Genomic DNA, 24,113 nt, shown 5'->3' with positions numbered 1-24,113 from the left:
AGTTGGGGAGGGACGAGGCCCCCTCTTTTGGTTGAAAGCTGCATAGAACAGTGGAGAGTAAGTTGGCAGATGTGGCAGAGGCATGCAGACATGAGGCTCATGACATGCCTCCTGCACCAGTGATGCTGCACATCATCTTCACAAGAGCCAGGGACAACCCCAAACCTGCCCAATGCACATTATCATCAATTCTCCTCTCACCTGGCAGTGAGTGAGCAATGGGGGTCAATCTGGGGAAACAATTTCAGTTTCCCAGGGAGGAAAACTGAAGTTGGAGCCAGACCTGATCTTTTGGTCAGTTCCATGCAAGACTATCCTCCTGGTGGAAGTCACTGTCCCATGGGTACACAGAAAGCAACTACATGCCACATCGAGGTAGGCTGTAGGGAATTTGATGGGTCCTTGGTGGGTCGCCTTCTTTGGGACTTTGGATGCACTGGAGCTGGACGTCCCAAAGCAATCAGGAAATTGGCAGAGGAGGCAGAGAAGGTCAGTTTATGGCTATGGCTATGGAGGAGAGATATGGGTGGGGAGCTTATACCTAGGGCATCAGTAGGGGCTGGCAGGGAGAGATCCCTGTCATTGATCCACCACCAAGAGATGTACTAGGGTTAAAGGAGAGAAACATCAATGACTCATTATCTCCAGATGATGATCAGCTCAAGCCCAGGGGTGTGCAAGGCACACATGTTCAAGGCCCTGGTATAGGTGCATCAGGCAGTAACACCCAGCAGGTAGAACCTCACCATGTATTTTCAACACTGCAATGAACCTTTAAACAGTTTCCTTGAAATTCCCTTTGATTGTGAATTTGTGCTATATAAAAAACAGATTTGAATTAAATTGTTTAAAGTGTCAAATCTCTCTGGTTAATTGGAATTTTAGAGAAAACAATCTTTGGAGGAAATATAGTTTTTCTTCTTGCTTCTTTCCATTTGAAAATAAAATCTAATGAAAACTGGATCTTGATTTCAATGATAAACATATTCAATTATAAAATATTAGAATCAACTAAATAAGAATCACATCTGGACTTACCGAGCCCTTCTGCAGTTTCTCACCACTGGAACCAGTCTCCGCAGTCCCCTTTCTGAAGTGTTATACTTTCCTAGGTCCAACTCATCCAGAACCTTCTCTGACATCTGCAGCATGTATGCCAGAGCTGAGCACTGGAACAAAGAGAGCTCATTTTCTGATCTTTTCTCTGATTTCAGGAACTGTTGGATCTCTTCATGAACTGAGAGATCTTTCATCTCCATCAGACAGTGGAAGATGTTGATGCTTTTGTCAGGGGAAATATCAGTGTTCATCTCCTTCAGATTGTTGATGATTCTCTGGATTGTTTCTGGACTATTTTTGCTCTGACTCAAAAGGCTTCCTAAAAGTCTCCGGTTGGATTCCACAGAGAGGCCATGAAGGAAGCGAGAAAACAGGTCCAGGTGACCATTTATACTCCCGAGGGATTTCTCCATGGTTCTCTTCATGAAATCCTCCAGAGATGTTTCCCTGTATTTTCCTCCAAGGAAGTTCTCCACCACCTCTTTGTTCCTGCTGGTGAAACAGTGGAGCATGTAGACAGCAGCCAAAAACTCCTGGATGCTCAGATGAACAAAGCAGTAGACTGGTTTCTGGAAGATCACGCTCTCTCTTTTGAAGATCTCTGTACAAACTCCTGAGTACAACGAGGCCTCTTTGACATCAAGACCACACTGCTCCAGGTCTTCTTGGTAGAACATGATGTTACCTTTTTCCAGATGTTCCAATGCTACTCTCCCCAGCTTCAGAAGAACTTCCCTTTCAGTCTCCAGTAGGTCTGGAAATCTCATTTCATGTCCTTCATGGTACTTGTTCTTCTTCCTCCTGTTCTGGACCAGCAGGAAGTGTGAGTACATGTCAGTCATGGTCTTCGGCAGCTCTCCTATCTGCTCTCTGTAAAAAAGGTTTGCCAGAACTGTACCAGTGATCCAACAGTATACAGGGATTCCACACATAATGTGGAGGCTCCTGGAGGTCTTAATGTGGGAGATTATTCTGCTGGACATCTCTTCATTACTTAACCTCCTTCTGAAGTATTCCTCCTTCTGGGCATCAGTGAAACCTCGTACTTCTGTTACCCTGGAAACACAGGAAGGTGGGATCTGATTGGCCGCTGCAGGTCGGGAAGTTATCCAGACCAGAGCCAGGGGAAGCAGGTTGCCCTTGATGAGGTTCATCAGCAAAACATTGACTGATGACTTCTGAGTGATGTCTGAAACAAGCAGACTGTTATTGAAGTCCAGAGAAAGTCTGCTTTCATCCAGGCCATCAAAGATAAAGAGAAGCTTCCAGACAGCCAGCTTCTCTGCAGGGAGCTTTTGGAGGGTTGGATGGAAAACATGGAGCAGCGTGAGAAGACTGTGCTGCTGATCTCTGATCAGGTTCATCTCCCTGAAGGAAAGCAGAACCACCACACTGACATCTTGGTTCTCCAAACCCTCTGCCCAGTCTAGAGTGAACTTCTGCACTGAGAAGGTTTTTCCAACACCGGCGACGCCATTGGTCAGAACCACTCTGATTGCTCCATGTTGCTCAGGTAAGGGTTTGAAGATGTCCTGGCACCTGATTGGAGAATCATGGAGGTTCTGGATCTTGGAAGCTCTCTCCAGCTGCTTCACCTCATGTTGGGTATTAACCTCTTCACTTTGTCCTTCTGTGATGTAGAGATCGGTGTAGATCTTGTTGAAGAGAGTTCTATTTCCCTTTCCATCACTTCCTTCATCCACACATTCAAATCTCCTCCTCAGACTGACCTTATGTTCCTCTAGAACCTCCTGCAGACAAGCATCTGCTGAAAAAAAGAAGAAAAGACAACTGTTGGAAAGATACATTTATTTCGGATAAAGATGGAACCAAACCATCTATAAATTTAGAAGGTTTTATCATTTCATCTATGGTATCACAAAATCAGAAGTAAGAGTACTCTCTTACTTCTGATTTTGTGATACCATAGATGAAATTTATCAAAACCCGAACACTGTTAATTTGTAGAACACCACATGTCAATGTCGAAGTGTGACTCATGGTTTTAGCTATTCTCGGTTAGTTCCAAAGTTGTTTTCTTTACCTTGACAGTGGTGTCGGATGTAGGAGTTTGCCCTGAAATCAAAGGATAGACGGTTCAAGCCCCGGCTCCGAATGAGCCCCAGGGCAGCTGTGGCTACAATGCAGCTTGCCACCAACAGTGTGTGAGTGTATGGGTGAATGACTGAATGTAGTGTAAAGTGCTTTGGTCAAGTCTCCTGACTTGAAAAAGCGCTATATAAATACAGGGCATTTACTATTTATACAGTGCATGTATGACTTTCTTTTTTTTTTTTTTTTTTAAAGCACTAGTGGCTCATTTTTATGGATAGTAGGCTGACAGGAAAGGTGGTATGAGAGAGGGGGAGAGAGATGCAGGATAGGACCGGAGGCCGGATTCAAACCTGGGTTGCCTGAGTCGAGGACTAAGGCCTCCATACATGGGTTGTGTGTGCTACCCACTGTGCCACCAAAGCACGCGCATGACTAAATACTTTATTTTGTTTAATGTTTTGTTTAATGTTTTGATTGCACAGTAAGTAATCAGTGACCTTTTTATTGCTGGTTTAGGCAGATGCACTAGGAGGAAAAAAATAACTACAGTGACAGAAGGACAGCCATGGAGTGTCATAATCTCAGCACTGATGTCTGGTCTGATCCCTCATTTCACATACCAGCTTAGCTCTGCACAGTCCTCATTACCCGCTCATCTTATCCAACCAGAACTGTTTCCTGACCACTAAGCCTACCTGTCCTTGTCCAGCCTGTCAACCACACTGTGTACAGCACTTGGATGGGAGCCGACTCTGCCCTGGATTCTTCTCCGGCACCTTATCGGTTCCCTGACCTCCTGGCTTTGACAACCCACAATGTCACCAACATCGGCTTTGGCTTCGCTCTCTGGATCATCTTGCCTACGTCTGCTCGGTTCTGATCTCATACCTGTCTTCCAACCACCGATACATCAGCGCCTGCGACTCTCTGTGTGGCAACCACCGCACCTCATTGGCAGCCTGGAACATCATCTATCTCTGGATTGGAATTGAACTATAGGACTATGTTAGCGGCTCATACGTTCATGATCATTCATTCCCAGAAGATGTGGTCACCAACCTGCGCTCTCCACCCGCAGAGGTTTCTGCCTAAAATCCCGATGCCACTTACAGCAATTCAGTTATCAATACATATTCTGAGAAATCTAACTATTTGCCTGCCTTAAATACTGGGTACTTATGTTATGACCCTGACATGGAGGTGGCCATGGGCAGGGGAGACACCCCAAGTATGGCCCCAGGCAGGGCAGAAACTAAATGGATAGCATCCGGTTCACGTCCTGGCCAGACGCCCTGTGTGTAGTGTGCCTTTCTGTGCTGTGAGTGGTTCCGACCCACGAAACAGGATCAGTTGCTGCCTGACTCCGCTGCCTGTGAGCTGCACAATTTCGTCTAGTCTTTTTGTGTGTGTTTCTCTCCTTTATCCCCATGTGTGTTTCTTCAGTCTGAGCTCACTTATTGCATGCTGCCTGTCTGCCAAGCTGCCATGGAAGGCAGCTTGCTTTTGGCCCAAAAGTATTTTTATGACCCGGTTTAGGTGCTGCCCTGGATAGCTCTCTCATCTTCTTCAGCACACAGATTGCCGAAAAACTGTGTTCTACTTGCTTTGAATCGGAGGAAAAGATGGTCACTATGTTTATCTTCTTCTGAATTGTAGAAAAGACAGTTTGACTCGGTCCAGCAAGCAAAGACTTCTCTGGAGGGACTTGGTTGCTAGTTGCCGTAGCTTTCGGCTGAGAACTGGCATGTCAAGCGCTACATGGCAATAGGCCACTGGCAACAGGTAGTTGACTAGGCACTGTCAGAGGGCAGTTGCTCCTGTTACATCACTGAAATTTGATCTAAACATTACCCAGCTTTAGCTTTGATGATTGAGGGTTTGGGCACAGTATTTACAGCCAAAACCAATTTTATCCATCAAATGAAATAATTTTTAAGGTTCCAGTTGGTCCTTTCCATTGGCAAGTTGATGGTTCATTTAAAGGGGAGTGCTCTGCTTGTGTGAAATAATCAGCTGACTAACTAATTTTATTAATGCATGTTATTAAACATAACATACATTCACCATTGTCATACATTCCCTGGTCATCATATTTATATTAGACTGAAAGGATGTGGAAAAAAAAGAAAAGGTTGTAGGAAAGGAATAAAAGAAAAAAGAAAGGTTCATAGCCTGTTTGGCTTGCTGTATCCGAATGGCGGACGCTATGAGCCACAGAGTTGCAAGGGTGAGAGTGTTGATTCAAGTTGCAGTCCTTTCACTGACATTTGATCTTAACATGAACCTTTTTATCAACAGTATCACCTTCTGTTACACAATTTTAACACAAGTTAGCCCAGGTTCTACATGGCTATAACCTATAGAACTATAACCGAGTATAATGCTACGTTCACACCGGACGAAGCAGGCGCGGCAGAAGCAGTGATATTACATGCAAAGTCAATGGTTGACGCGCGTCGAGGCGCAGCAAAAGGTCCCGCAGCGCGTTTTGAGCAGCAGGTGCAGCGCGTCTGAACAGCTGAAGCAGCACGTCGGGAGCGTTTAAGCATCTGACTCGCGTGACGCGCAGCAAACGCGCTGATCTAGATGGAAAAATTTAACTTTTGCTGCGCAACGCGACGCATCAACCAATCAGAGAAGCTGATCTTGGAGCTGGCAGAGAGACAGACACATCGCTGATGACACAGAGTGCTATGATCACTCCTCAGAAACAGTTTATTGACGCATAAATTAACTTAAAATGCACAAATCTGCCTGCAGAATATGTTCGCTTTTATTATCCTGGTGCCTGCAGTTTAGATTATTTAGATGAAAAACACCTTTCAGCCGCGACCGGGCCAGAGTCTCCTGTTGAATGGAATCCTACTGACAGCGCACCGCTGGTATGTGGGGGTCTGAGCGGCTCTCACAGAAATAATATTGGAAAGTGGGATTGTAATCTGGATGAACTGACTGCATTGATTAAGTTTTCAGGTGGATTTTCCCACTTAAAAACATATGAAAACTACTTTATTCCCACTGATCACAGCAAATATAGCTGCAAGGCAGAGAAAGGATAGTGAAGCTCCGCCCAACGCGCGTCAGACCCATTTTTGCACCGCGCAGCCAGAGCAGCAAAGCAGCTTCAGCCGTGACTCAGAACTAACTGGTACAAGCAGCAAAAATGAAGCAGCAGACGCGATTTTGCTGCTCTTGCTGCTTCCGGTGTGAACATAGCATAATATATCTCATCCTCTTTTGGGAGTTGAATATATCTTTTTCTGTCCCTCTTAAAATAAGTAAAAAAAAATGCATTAAAGTGTAATTGGCTCAATAAAGATACTGGAAGGAAACTCTGATTGTAGATTTTCAGTCTTACCTCCCTCATAGCAGTTCTGGGTGGTTTTCCGCAGTCCTGCTCTAATTCTGGATCTTTTTTCACATTGAGGGCAGGAGGGGGTTCCTGATGGAGCAGACTTGTCCCAGAAAGATCTGATGCATTGTCTGCAGAACCAGTGTCCACAGGTGGTAGAGACCAGTTTCTTCCGAAAGTCCTGACACAAAGCGCAGGACAACCGTTCTGCCACATCAATACTGCTCCTCTCCCTCCATCTGTAAAGACATATCTTCATCACTGAAATGTACTTACTGATCCAACAACGATAATTAAACTACCAAAATGTTCAAACAATAATATTCACGAGGGTCCATCAAAATAAGAGATCAAGCTGTATAATAACAAAATCTCAGAACAATGTTGATGTCTCTTATGTCGATATTAAGGACCAGCACCAAATACCCTATATAATAATTCTATGACCCCTTTAAATATATGGTAGATTTCTAAATGGCCTGTACTTATATAGCGCTTTTTCAAGTCAGAAGACTTGACCAAACTGCTTTACTCTACATTCAGTCTTTCACCCACACACTGATGGTAGCAAGCTACGGCTCACCATACTGAGCTGTAAAAGTTACTCTGCTTTGCCAGAATAGGGTAATGCAATAGGGACCACCAGTATGTATAATAAAAACATAATAAAACATAATTTACGACCCTCAGTCGTAAAATTTTTATTATTTTATTTATTATGATTTTAAATAGAAAGTGTTTTTAAACACAAAATATTGATCAATTAATAACTGTTTTATAGTAGTCAGGCAATACACACATTCAATGTTCAGTTGTACTCAGCTTACATAAAAATAAAAATATATATTGCAATAATTACCTTCAATAGAAAAGAAAAAAATATTCTAAGTCATCACACATGACATCTATTACTCAACATTTTCCCCCAAGTGTCTTTGGTCAGCAGCTTCACACATTGTAAACAAACCAATCAGCTCAGTTCATCTAAATATTTATGAGCATACCATAAAAGGAAGAAAACCTGTTGTTTCATTCTAGGGCTTTTAACCAGGCTTGCGTCAGGGCACAGAGAACAGCAAATATGCCATTTTCAGCCAACCAATGTTACACACCCTATTCAGAGACATTAAGGACCAGCACCAAATACCCTATATAATAATTCTATGACCCCTTTAAATATATGGTAGATTGTAAATGGCCTGTACTTATATAGCACTTTTTCAAGTCAGAAGACTTGACCAAACTGAAAGCTACGGCTTGCTACCATCAGTGTGTGGGTGAAAGACTGAATGTAGAGTAAAGCAACCAAAGCGCCCTGGGTCAAAAAAAAAAATGTTGAACTGTAAATTTACAGTCATTTTTACTATTTTTCAAGGCTACACTTTTAAAAGATGAAATTGTCCAGTGAGCTGTTTCCAAACGAAGTTTCTTCTTTTTTTTTATTTTTTATTTTTTACTGTAAACAAAATGACAAATACAATCTGTCTAAAAATGTCAAAGTCTCACTGACAGAAGCGAGACTGCAGTACACTGGTGCCACCGGGCCAAGGACACAACAACACTGAAACCCGAAGCTTGTGCTCAAACCCAAAACCCTCCGAATTCAGGGCAAACTCCTGCATCCGACACCACTGCATCCGACACCATATATAATCTTGATTAGCTCTGCCATTCCACTCATGCCAATATAACTAATGTAAAATGGTGTTGCATTAATTATATGTGGAGGGGACAAGTCAGAAAGGTTTTGAGCGAGGGAATTTGAGTTGAAATGTTGCACGTCGGTGTCACTGTATGCTCAGTCTGGTAATTGCACGCTCAGGTTGATGGCACAAAAAGTATGCCGTACACGGGTGCTTGTCACTACCTTTCCTGTAATATTATGAGGACCAGACCTTTGCCAAAACAGAGCCTTGATCAGCTGTAACTGATAAGTGATGGTGTTAAGGTGACTTAAGCTACTCCCACCTTAGCAGTAAGGGCTTCAAAATGAGTAAAATTAGATCTGTTTGGTTTCCTTCATTGGAATATTATTACAAACCACTGCAGACAGTCTATTGATAGGTCTATTGCATAAACACTTCTTTTTAATAAATATCCCCAGTCTCCTAATACAATTAATCAGTGCACATATCAATAACTACTAACAAATACTAAAGGAATCAGGGAAATTTCGGTTAGTTCAAACAGTGTCACATTCTCTTTTAACGGCACACAGCTTTTCCTTTAAAGTATACTCTCTTTTCTCAACACCTAGTTTATGTCCCATCTAAACAAAAAACTTAAATTATATTTTTTTCCCTCTGCATCAGTTTCCAGTATAAGTTCTTGGTTCAATCCCCATTTGGGCCCTGCAGATTCATAACCATTAGGTCTTACTTTTGGTCTGAGGGTCCAGGATCATTACTGAATTCTGGAGGGTGTCCTTTGGAGAAGTCACTCCTCATAGATGGACAGCTGGATCCAGGAGATTCTGCTCTTTTTCTGGGGTTCTGGTCCGAGGGTCCAGGATCATTACGGAACTCTGGAGGGTGTCCTTTGGAGAAGTCACTCCTCATAGATGGACAGCTGGATCCAGGAGATTCTGCTCTTTTTCTGGGGTTCTGGTCCGAGGGTCCAGGATCATTACGGAACTCTGGAGGGTGTCCTTTGGAGAAGTCACTCCTCATAGATGGACAGCTGGATCCAGGAGATTCTGCTCTTTTTCTGGGGTTCTGGTCCGAGGGTCCAGGATCATTACTGAACTCTGGAGGGTGTCCTTTGGAGAAGTCACTCCTCATAGATGGACAGCTGGATCCAGGAGATTCTGCTCTTTTTCTGGGGTTCTGGTCCGAGGGTCCAGGATCATTACGGAACTCTGGAGGGTGTCCTTTGGAGAAGTCACTCCTCATAGATGGACAGCTGGATCCAGGAGATTCTGCTCTTTTTCTGGGGTTCTGGTCCGAGGGTCCAGGATCATTACTGAACTCTGGAGGGTGTCCTTTGGAGAAGTCACTCCTCATAGATGGACAGCTGGATCCAGGAGTTTCTGCTCTTTTTCTGGGGTTCTGGTCTGAGGGTCCAGGATCATTACTGAACTCTGGAGGATGTCCTTTGGAGAAGTAAGTACTCCTAGATGGACAGCTGGATCCTGGATATTTTGCTCTTTTTCTTGGGCTCTGGTCTGAAGGTCCAGGCTCATTACAGAATTCTGGAGAGAGTCCTTGGGAGAAGTCCCTCCTCATAGATGGACTGCTGGATCCTGGAGTTTCTGCTCTCTGCCTGTGGTTCTGACCTCTGAAACAAAAACAGGTTGTTATTAAGATTCTTTGTGATAAAATACAGTTTGAACACAAACTGCTGCACATAAGACGTATTAAAGTTCATTAAACATGAATATTATCTTAATCTTTCCGTTCTATCGGTCTGAATCACGTGTCAAACCAACGCCTCCCGGTCAACAAGCTAATCTCATACTTTTTTGTAGTTAATAAGAATATATTTATTTAATTTTTAGAATACCTCGACATTATCCCCTGCTAGTGCTGCAAAGCCATGAAAGTTCTGGACACTGTCTCATTGATCATAACTAGTTTGAGATGGTGGAGATCAGAGGATCTGTTCCCTATTTTCAGAATTAAAGCTGTTCGTTTTGCATGAGGAGCTAATGTTGCCATCATTAATGAACAAAAGACAGAAAGGAGATTTCATGGTACCCTGCAGAGATCCAAGACACCGTGATTTTAGGAAAGCAGCCCCAGAATAGAACAGAGTCTGGAGACTCTGTCTTTGGCAGTATGCCCTGTGGGCTCTGAACGCACCACACAAGTGCCTGAATGTGATTGGTTGTGGTGCTGTACACTGAGTTTCCTGAATCCAATCCCCGCTGATCTTATCAACTAACCTGTTAAAACTTTTACCCTGGTAGTTTACTGCATGTGGGTCAGATCACTTAAGAAAATCATGACGGAACACTCTAGCCACATTGTTGACCCAGCAGAAGCCAGCCATTCAGAGGGCACTTCACCTTCAACAAACTGTAATCTAGAAACATCACAACTTTCTCCATGATCTCAACAGCCAACTGTCAGAGCTTAACAGTCGAGTGGCTGTACGTTTCTCTCTCCAGGCTTCGGGCCCAGCCGGTGTGCTAGCCCCGCCTCAAGCTAACCAAGCAGCTTTTCCTCCCTCTTTTTCTGAGTGTCTGCTGCCCAGTCATCCCAGGTTAGATGGAAACCCCAAGAAGTGCCGGGTTTTCTCTTGCAGTGTACCATTCAGTTGAACCATGCCCCAAGTAATGTCCTTTTGGATTCAAATAATATTTCTTATATCATTTCACATCTTACTGACCGAGCTTTGGATTGGGCCAAGGTCAGATTTTCCTCATCCCCTGTTTATGGATTCATTCCCATTCAGCTGACCATTTCAGGAAATCATACAGAACACATCTCCTTCTAGGTTTTTCCCACAGCTAACTCTGCTTTGATTTTAGGGTTTGAGTGGCTCCATCTCCATAACCCCACTATTAATTGGACAAACAGGCATATTGACTCTTGGTCTGTAAACTGTCAATCTCGTTGTCACAGATTTGCCATGCCGAGTCTTGTGAGGCAGACCAACCTGATCTCTTCTCCGTTCCTGCTGATTACCACGACCTATCTCAGGTATTTTGAAAAATTAAAGCCTGTTCTCTGCCTCCCCACAGACCTTATGACTGTGCTATCGATCTGCTCCCTGGAGCCCCTCTGCCCAGCAGCCGTCTGTTCAATATCTCCAAGCCAGAAAGGGAGTCTATGGAAAAATACATTAAGGAGTCCCTGGCTGCAGGTATTATTTGTCCATCTTCATCTCCTCTCGGAGCTGGATTTTTCTTGGTGGGAAAAAAGGATGGTTCTCTTAGACACTGTATTGACTGTATGATCTGGTTGAACTGTAAAGTGCCTTGAGATGACATGTGTTGTGAATTTGGCGCTATATAAATAAACTGAATTGAATTGAATTGAATTATTGACTACAGATGCTTAAACCAAATTACAGTCAAGAACAAATATAATTAGCCCCTTTTGTCATCAGCTTTTGAGCCTGTTCAAGGAGCCACTGTCTTCACCAAACTGGATCTCAGAAATGCCTATCATCTTCTTCGTATAAGGGAGGGAGACAAATGGAAAACCGCCTTCAAAACTCCCATAGGTCATTTTGAGTACCTGGTGATGCCTTTTGGTTTAACTGACACACCTGCTGAGGCCGCCTTTGTTCGTCTCAAGCACTTTTTTGCCAATGCTCCTGTTCTCATCCAGCCTGATCTCACCAAGCAATTTGTGGTTGAGGTAGACGCCTCTGATTCAGGTGTTGGAGCTGTCCTCTCCCAGATTTCTGACACTGATAACAAGTTACACCCGTGTACTTTCTTCTGTCACAGACTTTCCCCAGCAGAGAGAAACTATGTAGTTGGAGACCGAGAGCTCTTAGCCATTAAGCTAGCTCTTATGTAGTGGAGACACTGGTTGGAAGGAGCTGCACACCCTGTTCTGGTATGGACAGACCATAAGAACCTGTCATACATTCAGTCTGCCAAGAGACTTAACCCACGCCAATCTCTCTGGTCTCTGTTTTCCTCCCGGTTTAACCCCTCCATTTCATTTTGTCCTGGCTCTTGGAATGTTAAACGGGATGCTCTCTCTAGGCAGTTTGCCTCAGAGGAATCGGAGGAGTCTACTGCTGCCATCCTGCCTCCTAGCTGCTCAGTAGCCACAGTCACTTGGGAGATTGAGGACCTTGTCAAGCAGGCCCAACAGTTTGAGCGTGACCCTGGTACCGGACCCCCAACAGAGTTTGTGTACCTGCCCAACCTGCATTCGGAACAACCCTTCTCATCAGCCCCCTACTGGATTGCTTCAACCCTTGCCCATTCCCAAGAGACCTTGGTCCCACATTGCAATAGACTTAATCACTGGACTCCCCACCTCTCAAGGTATGACCACCATTGTCACTATCATTGACCGTTTCTCCAAGGCTTGCCATCTAGTTTCTCTAAGGAAGCTCCCTACAGCTTTTCAAACAGCCCAACTCCTGGTCAAGCACGTTTTCCTGCTCCGTGGGATTCCTCAAGACATACTCTCTGATCGAGGCCCGCAATTCATCTTACAGGTTCGGAAGGGTTTATGTTCGGCCCTTGGGGGCAAGGTCTCACTCACTTCCGGCTACCATCCCCAATCTAATGGTCAAGTTGAGCGTATGAACCAGGAGTTGGAGGCTAGCCTCAGTTACTTTCAGCGTCCAATCCCACTGAGTTGAGCCAGTATCTCCCGTGGGTTGAGTACGCCCACAACGCTCATATATCTGCTGCCACAGGACTATCCCTTTCGAGGCCTCTATCAGCCTCCCCTTTTCTCAGCTGAGGAGGTTGCCATTGCGGTGCCTCCTGTTTAGCATCACATCCGCCGTTGCAGAACCATCTGGAACAGAGCCATGACTACCCTCAGTAGATCTGCCGAACAGAACGGTAGATTGGCCGACCGCAAGAGGAGGGTCGCCCCTACGTTTTCCCTGGGCCAGAAAGTCTGGGACATCCCCTAAAAGGCTATGTCTAAAAAGATGTCTCCACACTTCATTGTACTTTATGAGGTGGAAAAGACCATTGGAGCATCCGCTGCAATGGATCCTTTATCCTGGACCCCTCCCTCATTAGGGACTTCCGCCTTTCTCAGCCCTCCGGCTCTTCTGGACCGCCTGGTGGCGGTCGTTTAGGGGGGGTACTGTTAGGAATCCAGTTTGTGTGGGTTGTGTTTTTGTGTCTTTCTCTCCCTCCACCACCAGGTGGTGCCGTGTTCTCGTTGGTCCTCTCACACAACTGCGGCTGGTTGACTCATCACTGAGGACTATTTGAGCCATGGACTGTCACTACTTCGGCACTAGAGTGTTTTTCCAGTTTTGGGTACATAAAACATAGAAATAGTGTATGTATTCCATAGAATTCACAGGTAAATAAAAATAGATGATAAAATCTCCCCAAAATGGTAACAGACAAAAAAAAGTCAGTACAGCTTTTAAAATCAAGAACTGTACTGGCTGATTGTGTTGATGTATGTAATTATGTATGTATGTTTTTTTAAGCTCCTTTATGAAGTTAAGGTATGTATTTTATACACATATGTTCATCTCTATTTTGCAATAGTTTCCCCTGACAAGTGAGGAAAGAATTTTATGCATTTGATGAGGTATTTGAAGCTATGTGGAAAGAAAACAAAATTTATTTTATGTTGTTTTGCATTTTGTACAACGTATTTTGTTACTTCACAAATGCAAAAATTGTATTCAAACAATTTATGAATATCATGGAAACGTTTTTTTATTTCCCTAATTCTGTTAAAAAGTCAAACTTTTATGAGTTATTGATTACAGTTATTAGAATACTAAAATAATAAAAATAATAAAACATAATAAAACGCCTCGGTTTTTCCAGAAAAAATAAGTAATGTAGAATCACATCAAATCAATATGTCAATCTTCAATACTTGGTTGGTAATCCCTTTGCTTAATTACTACCTCAGTGCAACGTTATTGGTGCAATTAGCCTATGGTATTGCCTGGAATTTATGGAATCCCAGATTTCCTCTGTGTCTGCTGTTGGCTTTTATTTGTTGTTGGGTCTATTGCCCCTCATTTTCTTCTTGAGAATACCCCAGATATTCTCAGAGATGCAGGATAGTGGAGCAGAATTGATTCAAAGCCTTAAGGAAGTGGTCTCCATGGCTTCTCCGAACTCTTCCCATGTCTGAGTTTTTGTCTCAGCAACCAGCCAAGCCGCCTATCGCTTTGACCACTGATACACATAAGTGGCTTACAGAGTCCCACAGGCCAATAAAGCCTGATAGGACTCCTTCTTTGGCTTGACAGCTTCTTTCACCGCTGGTGTCCGCCGGCATGTTTGACTGTGCACCCACTGGCACAACAAAAAGAAGACAACAGACAACCAAGTAAACATATAAAAAAAAAGCTTCAGGAGCAGCAGATATCTCTTAGATATCTATGTGTGTTGAAGTCAAAACCTATGGCAATTACATAATAATATTCAGGGTGATATATATCTGTAGTTGCAGCTTAGTATTTAGTATTAGTTTGTATCCGTAAACATCTGGAACCAAATTCCTGTGGTATGCATTCATGCTTGTATGCATTCATGCATTCATAAAGGATTTACAAAGGTTCTTCAGAAGGAAGGGGGAGGAGGTAGGCCCTGCTCATACTTGGGGCCTAGGACGTTCAGTAGGTGGGGTGGGGTAGGCAAACACCCAACATGACAAGTAGACAGAAACAATTTCATATTCATCCAGTCACATCCATGCAATCCCACCCTTAGACCCACATGGACATATACAATCACTCAACAGAGAAGCACCTAGGGGCAGACACTAAACACATTAAACTCCTTATACAGACAATATCCTCCCAGGCCTTGGGACCAATCCCTCTAGGGCAGGGGTAACCAATAAAAAATCTGCGGGATCTGAATAAAGAAAATCATAAAGGTCCAGAGACATTTTTAATGATCTGTAAATTTAAACTGAATATAACACTGAAATAAAGTTAGGCTTTTATGTATTTGTTGTATACATATAATTTTTAAATAAAAATCTAAAAATAAATAGAACATTTTTCTCTTTTAAAATCTAAAGTGTTTTTTGAAGTTAAGAACAACAGTCGTCAAGTTTGGTATATAGACAATTTCCTGATTCACATATTTTATAAAACACCTGAACTGAATGTTTGTTATTTTTTTGGTCTCTTTTTTATGGCTTAATGAGAGCAGTGGGCTTTAAATAAGGATAGGGTCCGGTCTAGCCAGCAGGTGGGTCTGGATCCGGACCGCAGTCTGCTAATCCGTGACCTCTGATCTAAATCAAGAACTGATCATTGAACCTTTAATATGTTTGATCAGGTCTGTTTTTGTTGACTAACAAAAGTCTCTATCTTAGTTTGATCAGGTTTTTAAGGGACACTCAGACTGCCTTAAAGCAGCGTACTGGCTCTTTTGACTTTGGCTCATTCACATTATCAGTTCGGCAGGTTTTAGCTCCCACATTCTGTTCCCAGCATCCACATGGACACCGTTCACATGGTCATGGGTCAGAACACCATCCTTGGTAGTTAAAGGAACTCTGGAGTGCTGTGCTGAATCCAGACAAGAAAAATCTAATAACGTACCTCAGATTTAGCTGCAAGTGTAGTTAGACACTGTCATCGGACAAAATGAGGTAATTTATAAATGTTTTAAATCAGGTTGGGTCCGGATTAGCCAGCAGGTGGGTCCGGATTCGGACTGCGGTCCACTAATCTGTGACTCCTCCTCTAGGGGGAACAGACCCACAGACTCAGCAGTCCCCAGTGTGGGAAGGTGACAGGCAAAAAATAGAGGGGCCTGAATAAAGGGCCACCATAGGGGAGGAGAGCAGCTGTGTAGCGCTGGACCAGCAGGTCCAGCCTTAGAAGTGACAACCCTGCATAATGGTGCTAGCCGCACTCCCTCAACGGCATCCCTCAAAAAACACACATCTTGTGGCCCTCACTTCACATCTGATGAAGATTATGGATCTTCCACAATCTCCCCAGACCTCAAAGACAAAACACCCTGGACCATTTGCAGTTTGCATATCAGCCAGGTGTAGGAGTGGAGGTCGCCATCCTCTACCTACTACACAGAGTCCACTACTACCTGAATAAGGGAAGTGCCACAGCAAGGATTCCATTCAACACCATCCAGCCCTCCCTGCTCAGAGACAAACTGAATAGCATGGGAGTTGATGCTTGCCTGGTGGCATGGAACTCCAGCTACCTCACAGACAGGCCACAGTGTCATGCTGAAAGACATAATCTCTCACACTGTGGTCAGTAGCACTGGAGCCCTCCTGGGCACAGTGCTGGCCCCTATCCTCTTCACCTTATACGCCTTTAACTTCTGTTAAACCTCTGGGCTGTTTCACATACAGAAGTACAAAGATGACACAGCCATTATAGGGTATATCAGGCGTAACACAGAGGAGGAGTACATGAGTCTGGTCGAGGTCTTTGCCAACTGGTGCCACACCAACCACCCGGAGCTCAACATCTCCAAGACGACGGAGCTGGTCATAGACTTTGGGAGGAATGGACCAAAGACTTAGCCAGTACTACTGGAGGGGGCTGAGGTGTAGGCTGTGGATTCATACAAATACCTTAGGGTGTGCCTGGACAATAAAATGGACTGGTCACACACCAACCACAAGACACAGAGTAGGATGTAATTCCTGAGGAGATTGAGGTCGTTCAACATCTCAAATAAGCTGTTGGAGATGTTCTACCACTCTGTGGATTCCAGTGTCCTCTTCTACACTGTAGTGCACTGGCGGAGCAGCACATCCAAGAAGGACACCTCCAGACTGGACAAACTGTTGAGGCGAGCCGGCTCTGTGATTGGCAATTGGCTGCGTCCTCTGGGGATTGTGGTAGAAACAAGGACACTAAAACAAAATGCTGGACATTATGAACAATGCCAGCCCTCCCCTGCATACTGTCTTCACCACTCAGAGGAGCCTTATCAGTGGGAGATTGCTCCTCCCTAAATGCAGGACCAACAGAGTACTGAACTCCTTTGTTCCTCAAGCCATCAAACTGTAAAGCTCCTCACTTGGGGGAAGGAGGACATAATAGGAAGAGGAAAAGGGGTCAGCACCCCCTCCTTGGACATCTTATGCAAAACATTACCTATTGTCACCCATATGCAATATTCCCCTCTAACTGTGCAATAACACATGACAACTACTGTGAAACCTATAAGCTCAGTACATCTCCGTAGTACAAGTGCAATAATTCAAGTCAGCTATTGTGTAGTCGTCCCTTAGTTCTCTACTGTGCAGATATTTTTATATCTAAGGGAAATATATTCAAGGACATTATAACGTTTTTATGCTTTTTTGTGCTGTATACACTCTTTTATTACTGTCTGTTGTATTTTTATCATTAATGGAATCTTGCTTTGTACACTATATAAGCTACGGGGCCCAGAATTTCTCAGAAGGAGTAATCCCAAGGTATAAATAAAGTTCAGTTTAAGTCTTAAGTCTGCATCTGCCGCCCACAGACACCAGGGCAGGTAGCCAACCCGATGAAGAGCCCACCTCCTCCACGGCCATTCATAGCCGTTCCAGGCCCCCACATCCATATGGTCCCCTCATACCCATTGCTGCCAGGCAATCACATCCCAGGTAGTCTGCCCGCATCTTAATAAACTTTAACTGCCCTTCACATGTGTCAAACTAACACATGCAGGAAAATTTAGTATAACAGAGCTGATGTGATCATATTTATATAAGTTGTTCTAAGAAGAACGTCTAGGTAGTGATTGCCCGAGAGTACCTCTCATATTGTCTCAGTGAACCTATAATGACAATTCCAGACCACTCATCTTTCTAAGTGGGAGAATTTCATTGGTTGATTAAATGTGTCATATAATAATCAAATAATCAATTTGAACGTTTCTTACTGTGTGTCTGAAAGTCCAGGTTCATTACTGAAGTATGGAGTGTTTCGTTTTAATCCATCACTCTTCAGAGATGGACAACTAGATCCTGCAGGTTCTGTCATATTCCCTTTTTGATCACGATCTTCCATCTTCTGGACTTCAGTCTAAGAGATAAGTCAGAACCAGTCATTTCCAAGGGATTCATTTCCAAAGAAGAACCAGTAAATAGCATACAAAATAGAAAACTGATCTCCTGCTTGTTAAAGTGATGCAAGGTTTACATGTTTGTTCACATATACATTTTATATTACTAAGTTATTACTCAGCATTACATCCACACTTTCAAAGATATTATAGATAAGGGTGATTTGTGTTCTTCCAAAAAAGAATAACATTTTCAAAATATGCTACACAATACACTATACAATACAATGAGGATATGGAACTCAAAACAGCTTCTTCTTTTAAATGAATGATGGCCAAACTGCTGCAGTTTATTTAATCAACAAAATGCATTCTTCTACAGTCATATGGCAGTGGTTATTCTTTCCATATAAAAAGGCCAAAATGTGTCAATTCATACATTTACTGTGTAACCTACTTACCATTAAGCCATCTAAGTTTCCTGTCACCAGCACATATCCTCCTTATGTTCCCTTCTTTGTACTAGAAGTATAAAACTAAATTCAAAGAATATTGTTATTGTCCCCTCTCTTCTATTACCTACTATTTATGATGAAAAAAGATACCTAAAGCAATGTATTAATTTTGTACGTTATTTATCTAGGTGTGCGGTCAGTGCCACAGTGGATAACTCTTCTGCCTTGCAGCAAGAAGGTTCTGGGTTCGATTCTCCTCCCAGGGTATTTCTGCATGGAGTTTTCATATTCTCCCTGAGCATGCGTAGGTTCTCTCTGGGTACTCCGGCTTCCTCCCACAATCCAAAAAAAATGACTGTTAAGTTAATTGGCTTCTCTAAATTTTCCTTAGGTGTGCGTGAATGGTTGTTTTTCCTATTTGTCTCTGTGTTGCCCTGCAATGAAATGTCCAGGGTATATCCCGTCTCTTGTCCATAGACAGCCTGAGATAGGCACCAGCATCCCTCGCGACCCAACTTGGGATAAGCATGACGGAAAATGGATGGATGTTATGTATCTGGGAGTCTGGCTTTGTGGAAGAATCGCACATCAAATTTTGTCACCCACTCCTAATGTGAACCTCTGAATCTGGTCCAGAAATCTTTTGTGTCTGTTGTTTTGTTAAACTGTGAACATGATTAAAACATTTCGATGCCAAAGCTTTTTTTATGATTATATAGAGACGTCGACAAAGTAAAAAGGACTCTTAGATAACTAGAAAATGATCAGACATGCATGGGTTTTTATTGTCTGGATGAAGAGTAGACATAGATATTAATGGTGACCTGTTGAGCAAAGAAAATTATTGACTTTTCTGCTGATTATGCAGGTAAACTGTCAGCCAAAACTTGAGGGATCAATAATGCTGTGGACCATCCAGTACTTATTTGGCCTCGCTCTGAGAGTGGTCTTTGCATGCTAAAGACAGGTTAGATATTTGGACACCATGGAATGAACTGTGAATATACTTTAACGTGATCCATAAAAAAAAAAATCAAATGTATGTAGAGACGGACTGTAGTTAATGTGGACATAAAAGAGTAGGGAAAATACCACAACAGCACCTTAAGGCTCTCTGTACTGTTATCCTTAGGTAAGGTCAGGAAGACAATATGTTTACCAGGTCCAGTTGTATGTAGTTGTATTATGGTTAGCAGGTATCCTAATTTTCAGGGAGTCCCAGTTTTAAACAGTTTTCACATCTTTTTCCCCCCGCTCTTTTATTGCATAATTACTTTTCCATATGGATCTCTTTCATCAGCTGGCTATTGTCCTTCCTGAACTCTCTAATACATTTTAGAATAATGCAGAGTCCAACTTCTTTAATCTGCTCCTGGCAGTGGTCCAAATCTGTATCCTTAATTTAAAAGTTATCACGAGGTACCTCGCTAGCTTCATCCATCTCAATTACCTCTGAGTGCATAAACTTATGGAGTGAACGTTTCCTAGGAAGTAGTGATGTATTGTCTTAAAATGACCTCCTAAAAACAATTTACATTAACAGCAGAAACTCAAAAACTATGTTCTCTCCCACGGCAGAAAATTGTCTCACAAATACGTCACCTGTTTTCACATCATGGCAGCTCAATAACATTAACAATAAGAAGATGGTCGACAGACTTCACTAACATTAACTGGAAAACAATATGCAGAAGTGTCTATTCAATGAGATGTAACACAAAAATTCACTTAATTCAGTTTCAGGTTCTTCACAGGATCGACATCACATCAAATTTACAAGATAGGTTGTTTTTTTGCTGATATTAATACTTGCTCACCTTTTCCCTCCCAATAAGATTATTATTTTCATGTATTCTGGCTCTGCAAACCAGTGCAGCAGTTAAAGTATGAACTGGTTAAACTGGTATCTAAGGCCTTGCTCTCTGGGGTCACTGGGTAGATGTACAGGGTCATTGGTGTCAACATCTTGTGGTCAGAAAATTTAGATTTCTCTTATTTCATATGTTGATTTATGCTATTTATCCAGTGTAAAATGTTTTTACTTAGTCTGTTTCACCTGCAAGGCCACAAAATGTCTGAGTGAGGAGTGTTTGCATACCAGAAATACTTATCCCAGAACAAGCCAGATTGTTTTTAAAGGTTTGTTATTGTTCAACCAGTGCTTTGCTGCGTTCACACCAAACGCAGCAGGAGCAGCAAAAACACATCTGCTGCTTCATTTTTGATGCTTGAACAAGTTTAGTTGAGACATGCAGCAGGAGCAGCAAAACTGCTTCAGCTGCGCGTGGTGAAAAAGAGGGTCTGATGCGTGTTGGGTGGAGCTGCTCTATCCTTTCTTTGCCTGGCAGCTATATTTGCTGTGATCAGTGGGAATAAAGGAGATTTAATATGTTTTTAAGTGGGAAAAGTAAACCTAAAAACTTCATCAGTGCAGTCAGTTCATCCAGGTTACCATCCTGCCTTCAAATATTTTTTCTGTGGGAGCCGCTCAGACTCCCACATACCGGCGGTGCGCTGTCAGTAGGAATTCCATTCAACAACAGCCTCTGGCCCGGTCGCCTCCTCGCGGTTTGCCACGGCGGCTGGAAAGCGGTTTTCATGTATGCCATCAAAACTGCAGACACCAGTATAATAAAAGTGAACATATTTTGCCAGCAGGTTTCAGCATTTTAAGTTGATTTAGACATTAATAAACTGTTTCACAGGAGTGATAATAGTGATCTGTATCCTCAGAAGCGATGTGTCTGTCCCCCTGCCAGCTCAGAGATCAGCTTCTCTGATTGGTTGATGTGGCGCGTCGAGCAGCAAAAGTTAAATTTTTTCATCTCGAGCAGCAGCGTATTTGCGGCGCACGGTGCAACAGATGCTCAAATGCCACTTCAGCTGCTCAGACACGCTGCGCCTGCTGCTCAAAAAGCGCTACAGGACCTATAGGTGCACTTTGTCGCGCATCAACCATTGACTTTGCATTAGAGACTGACATTTTTTCGGGAATCCCACGGGTCACGGGATTCCCGTGGGATTCCCGTGGGATGGGAGCCAGTATTAGTAACGATCACGTGATTGGGACGGTACAGGATTAAACATTAACGGGAGCAGACGGGAGCGGGAGCAAACCGATAATAACTAAAAAAAAACTAGGATCGATGCCAAAAAATAAAATAAAATAGAAAGAAAAAAAATCCAGTACTGGCGCGGCGCCGCCATTTTGTAGTTTTTTTCCTTTAAGCCTACACTATAATGCGAGTCAAAAAAACTACACGACCCAAAAACCAACAGTGATTGAGTTTTTCACCCGCGCTCAAAAACAACAAGAATGGGGCTCTGTTCGAAATCCTGGGCTGCATCCTCCAAGGACGCGGTCTACTTAGACTGGATCCTTTGAAGTCCGTGAAAATAAGGAGACCGGAAGAGTTTTGGCTGTGAATTCGACCAGGTCTACCCTTCAGCGGGTTTTATCGCCGTAAGGTCTGTTGCTTAGCAACCGCGAAAGTTGACACACAAAGCAGGAAAAGAATGAAAACTGAAGTTTCCAAAATTGTTTGTTTATTTATTTCTTTTTTATTGTAAAGTGAACAAAGACTGATGAGAATCCAGAGTGGAATAAAGGTTCCAACCACCGGGAGCAGGAACAAATAAAATCAAATGTAATGATAGAAACCTTAGTCAGTTAAATAACCTGCTGCTGTCATTCTGCACATCTCTGATGTTGCTGCTATTTTAAAAATACCCATTACTGTAAAAATGTCCATAGCTGCATATTGGTTATTTATTCTCCAGTTTTATATTGTTAAAACACTTTACAGAATTGTATTGTTTTTTTTGTTTTTGTTTTTTTTTAACTCTTCCCTATTATGTTATTCTTATACATTTTTCTAAGGTCCACATTTGTGTGACCATTTTCAATAATCTTTTTTGTGTGACAAAATTTCCCAATTGTGGGACAGTAAAGGGATTTTCTATTCTATTCTATAAAAGGGGTAGAAAGATATAAGTAAATCTAAAAAACATATCTGCAAAATCTCTAATATTAAACAAGAAAAAAATCTTAGTTAAGCCTATTGTGCAAAACAGCAATAAAAAGATAAAAATCCTATCAGATTTATAGTCCCCCCCCCACCCTGCAGATATATTAGAATCTGTCCTTAAATTACAGCCAAACCCATTTACACAGTAACAGATAAAAACCTTTAGATAAATCAAACATTACTGCCACATATCTGACTCAATAACCATAAAACAACTATTTTCATTCATTTCAGACGGACCTATTCACAGACTGGATTATATTAAACTGAACTTCCAATTTTCACCACTGTTCGGCGCCAAGTAACCTTTCCTCTGATCACGGCTTGCTTGGTCTCGCAATGAATCCTGGGTAAATCAAGGATACCGAGGATACATCGACACCCGTCCTTTAAATCGGGCTAAAAGAAGGATGCATTTTAAGGCCGCATAACGAGGAGTCTTGGAATCCGACCTGACCTCGGCGCCGCACTATGACGTAATCCTAGGTTTTCGAACAGAGCATGGGAGTGGTGCGGGAGCGGGAGTCATTCTGAATGGGAGCGGGATGGGAGTGGGAGTAATTTCACCAGGAGTGGGACGGGACAGGATTTAGATTTTTACTCTGGCCCGGGATCGGGACGGGACACAATTTTTTTCTGTGGGAGTGGGACGGGACAGGAGTGAAAATCCACTCCCGTGTCAGTCTCTACTTTGCATGTAAACTAGCTGCTCCTACTGCCTCTGCTGCTTTAGGTGTGAATGCAGCATTTGTTTCTGACACAACCTTCACAACATTTCCATCATTATAAGAAAGGGAGACAAATGCTAGCCAGATCAGAACAGGGCTGATTACCATGTGTTAAGGGCTGTACGGTGTCTTGTTTTTTCTTTGCAAAGATGTAATCATTTTTTTTCATTGTTTTATTGTCATTACACTGTCATAAGTACAGAGCAAAGACATTAACTCTCTGCATTTAACTCATCCCTTTGGTTAGCCCTGAGCTGCCATTGTGCGGTGCAGTGTGAGGGTTAACACTAGAAAATCCAGATATACGAGAATTTTCGTCAGCCTCCAATCCTACCAACAGTACTTCACAACTCATGAATCCCCTTTCAGGTGTAAATGCCCCATTAGCGCTGTGGCTGGAGAACCATTACACCCGCTTCAGTTTCGGTCAGCTAAAGTCTCTCTCTTTCAGAGTGTTTTACCTGAGAGCAGATGTGGGAAAATCATACTTGTAATTAAATATAACTTGGTCTACGTCATCAGTGTCGCCAACACTGCAATGATTTCAGTGCAGCCACCAGATGATAACTGATCTATACAATGGAAATAGTTGCATGAGCTGGAACGCTGTACAAAGCAACAATATTTATACAATAATGACCATTATTTATATGGAGGGAAATATAACTCAAGCGATCTCTCCTCTCTCTCTCCTCTCTCCTCCGCTGCAGACATGCAGACAGCATCGTGAAACTGCAGTAAAGTTGGCAATATATTCACAGATTCGGCTTTTCCGAATTAATAACTCGTCGGCAGATGATTTATTCTACAAAACAG

The 24,113-nt window shown here is 42.8% G+C and overlaps 1 protein-coding gene across 1 annotated transcript in view; it reads right to left on the bottom strand.

The window, feature by feature from the left end:
- Positions 1 to 24,113, bottom strand: part of LOC119787996 — a 145,304-nt gene that overhangs the window by 16,365 nt on the left and 104,826 nt on the right. Inside the window, exons 6-9 of the mRNA XM_038292103.1 lie at positions 17,964 to 18,106; positions 8,846 to 9,742; positions 6,473 to 6,705; positions 1,039 to 2,827 (exon numbers count right to left, since the gene is read on the bottom strand). Coding sequence (XP_038148031.1) covers positions 1,039 to 2,827; positions 6,473 to 6,705; positions 8,846 to 9,742; positions 17,964 to 18,106 — 3,062 coding nt within the window. The remainder of the gene's footprint in view (positions 1 to 1,038; positions 2,828 to 6,472; positions 6,706 to 8,845; positions 9,743 to 17,963; positions 18,107 to 24,113) is intronic.

The sequence above is a fragment of the Cyprinodon tularosa genome, unplaced genomic scaffold (genome assembly GCF_016077235.1).
Source record: "Cyprinodon tularosa strain WSP-4 unplaced genomic scaffold, ASM1607723v1 ctg308, whole genome shotgun sequence".
In the NCBI taxonomy this organism is placed as follows: Eukaryota; Metazoa; Chordata; class Actinopteri; order Cyprinodontiformes; family Cyprinodontidae; genus Cyprinodon; species Cyprinodon tularosa.
This window is presented reverse-complemented; position numbering and strand designations above follow the sequence as displayed.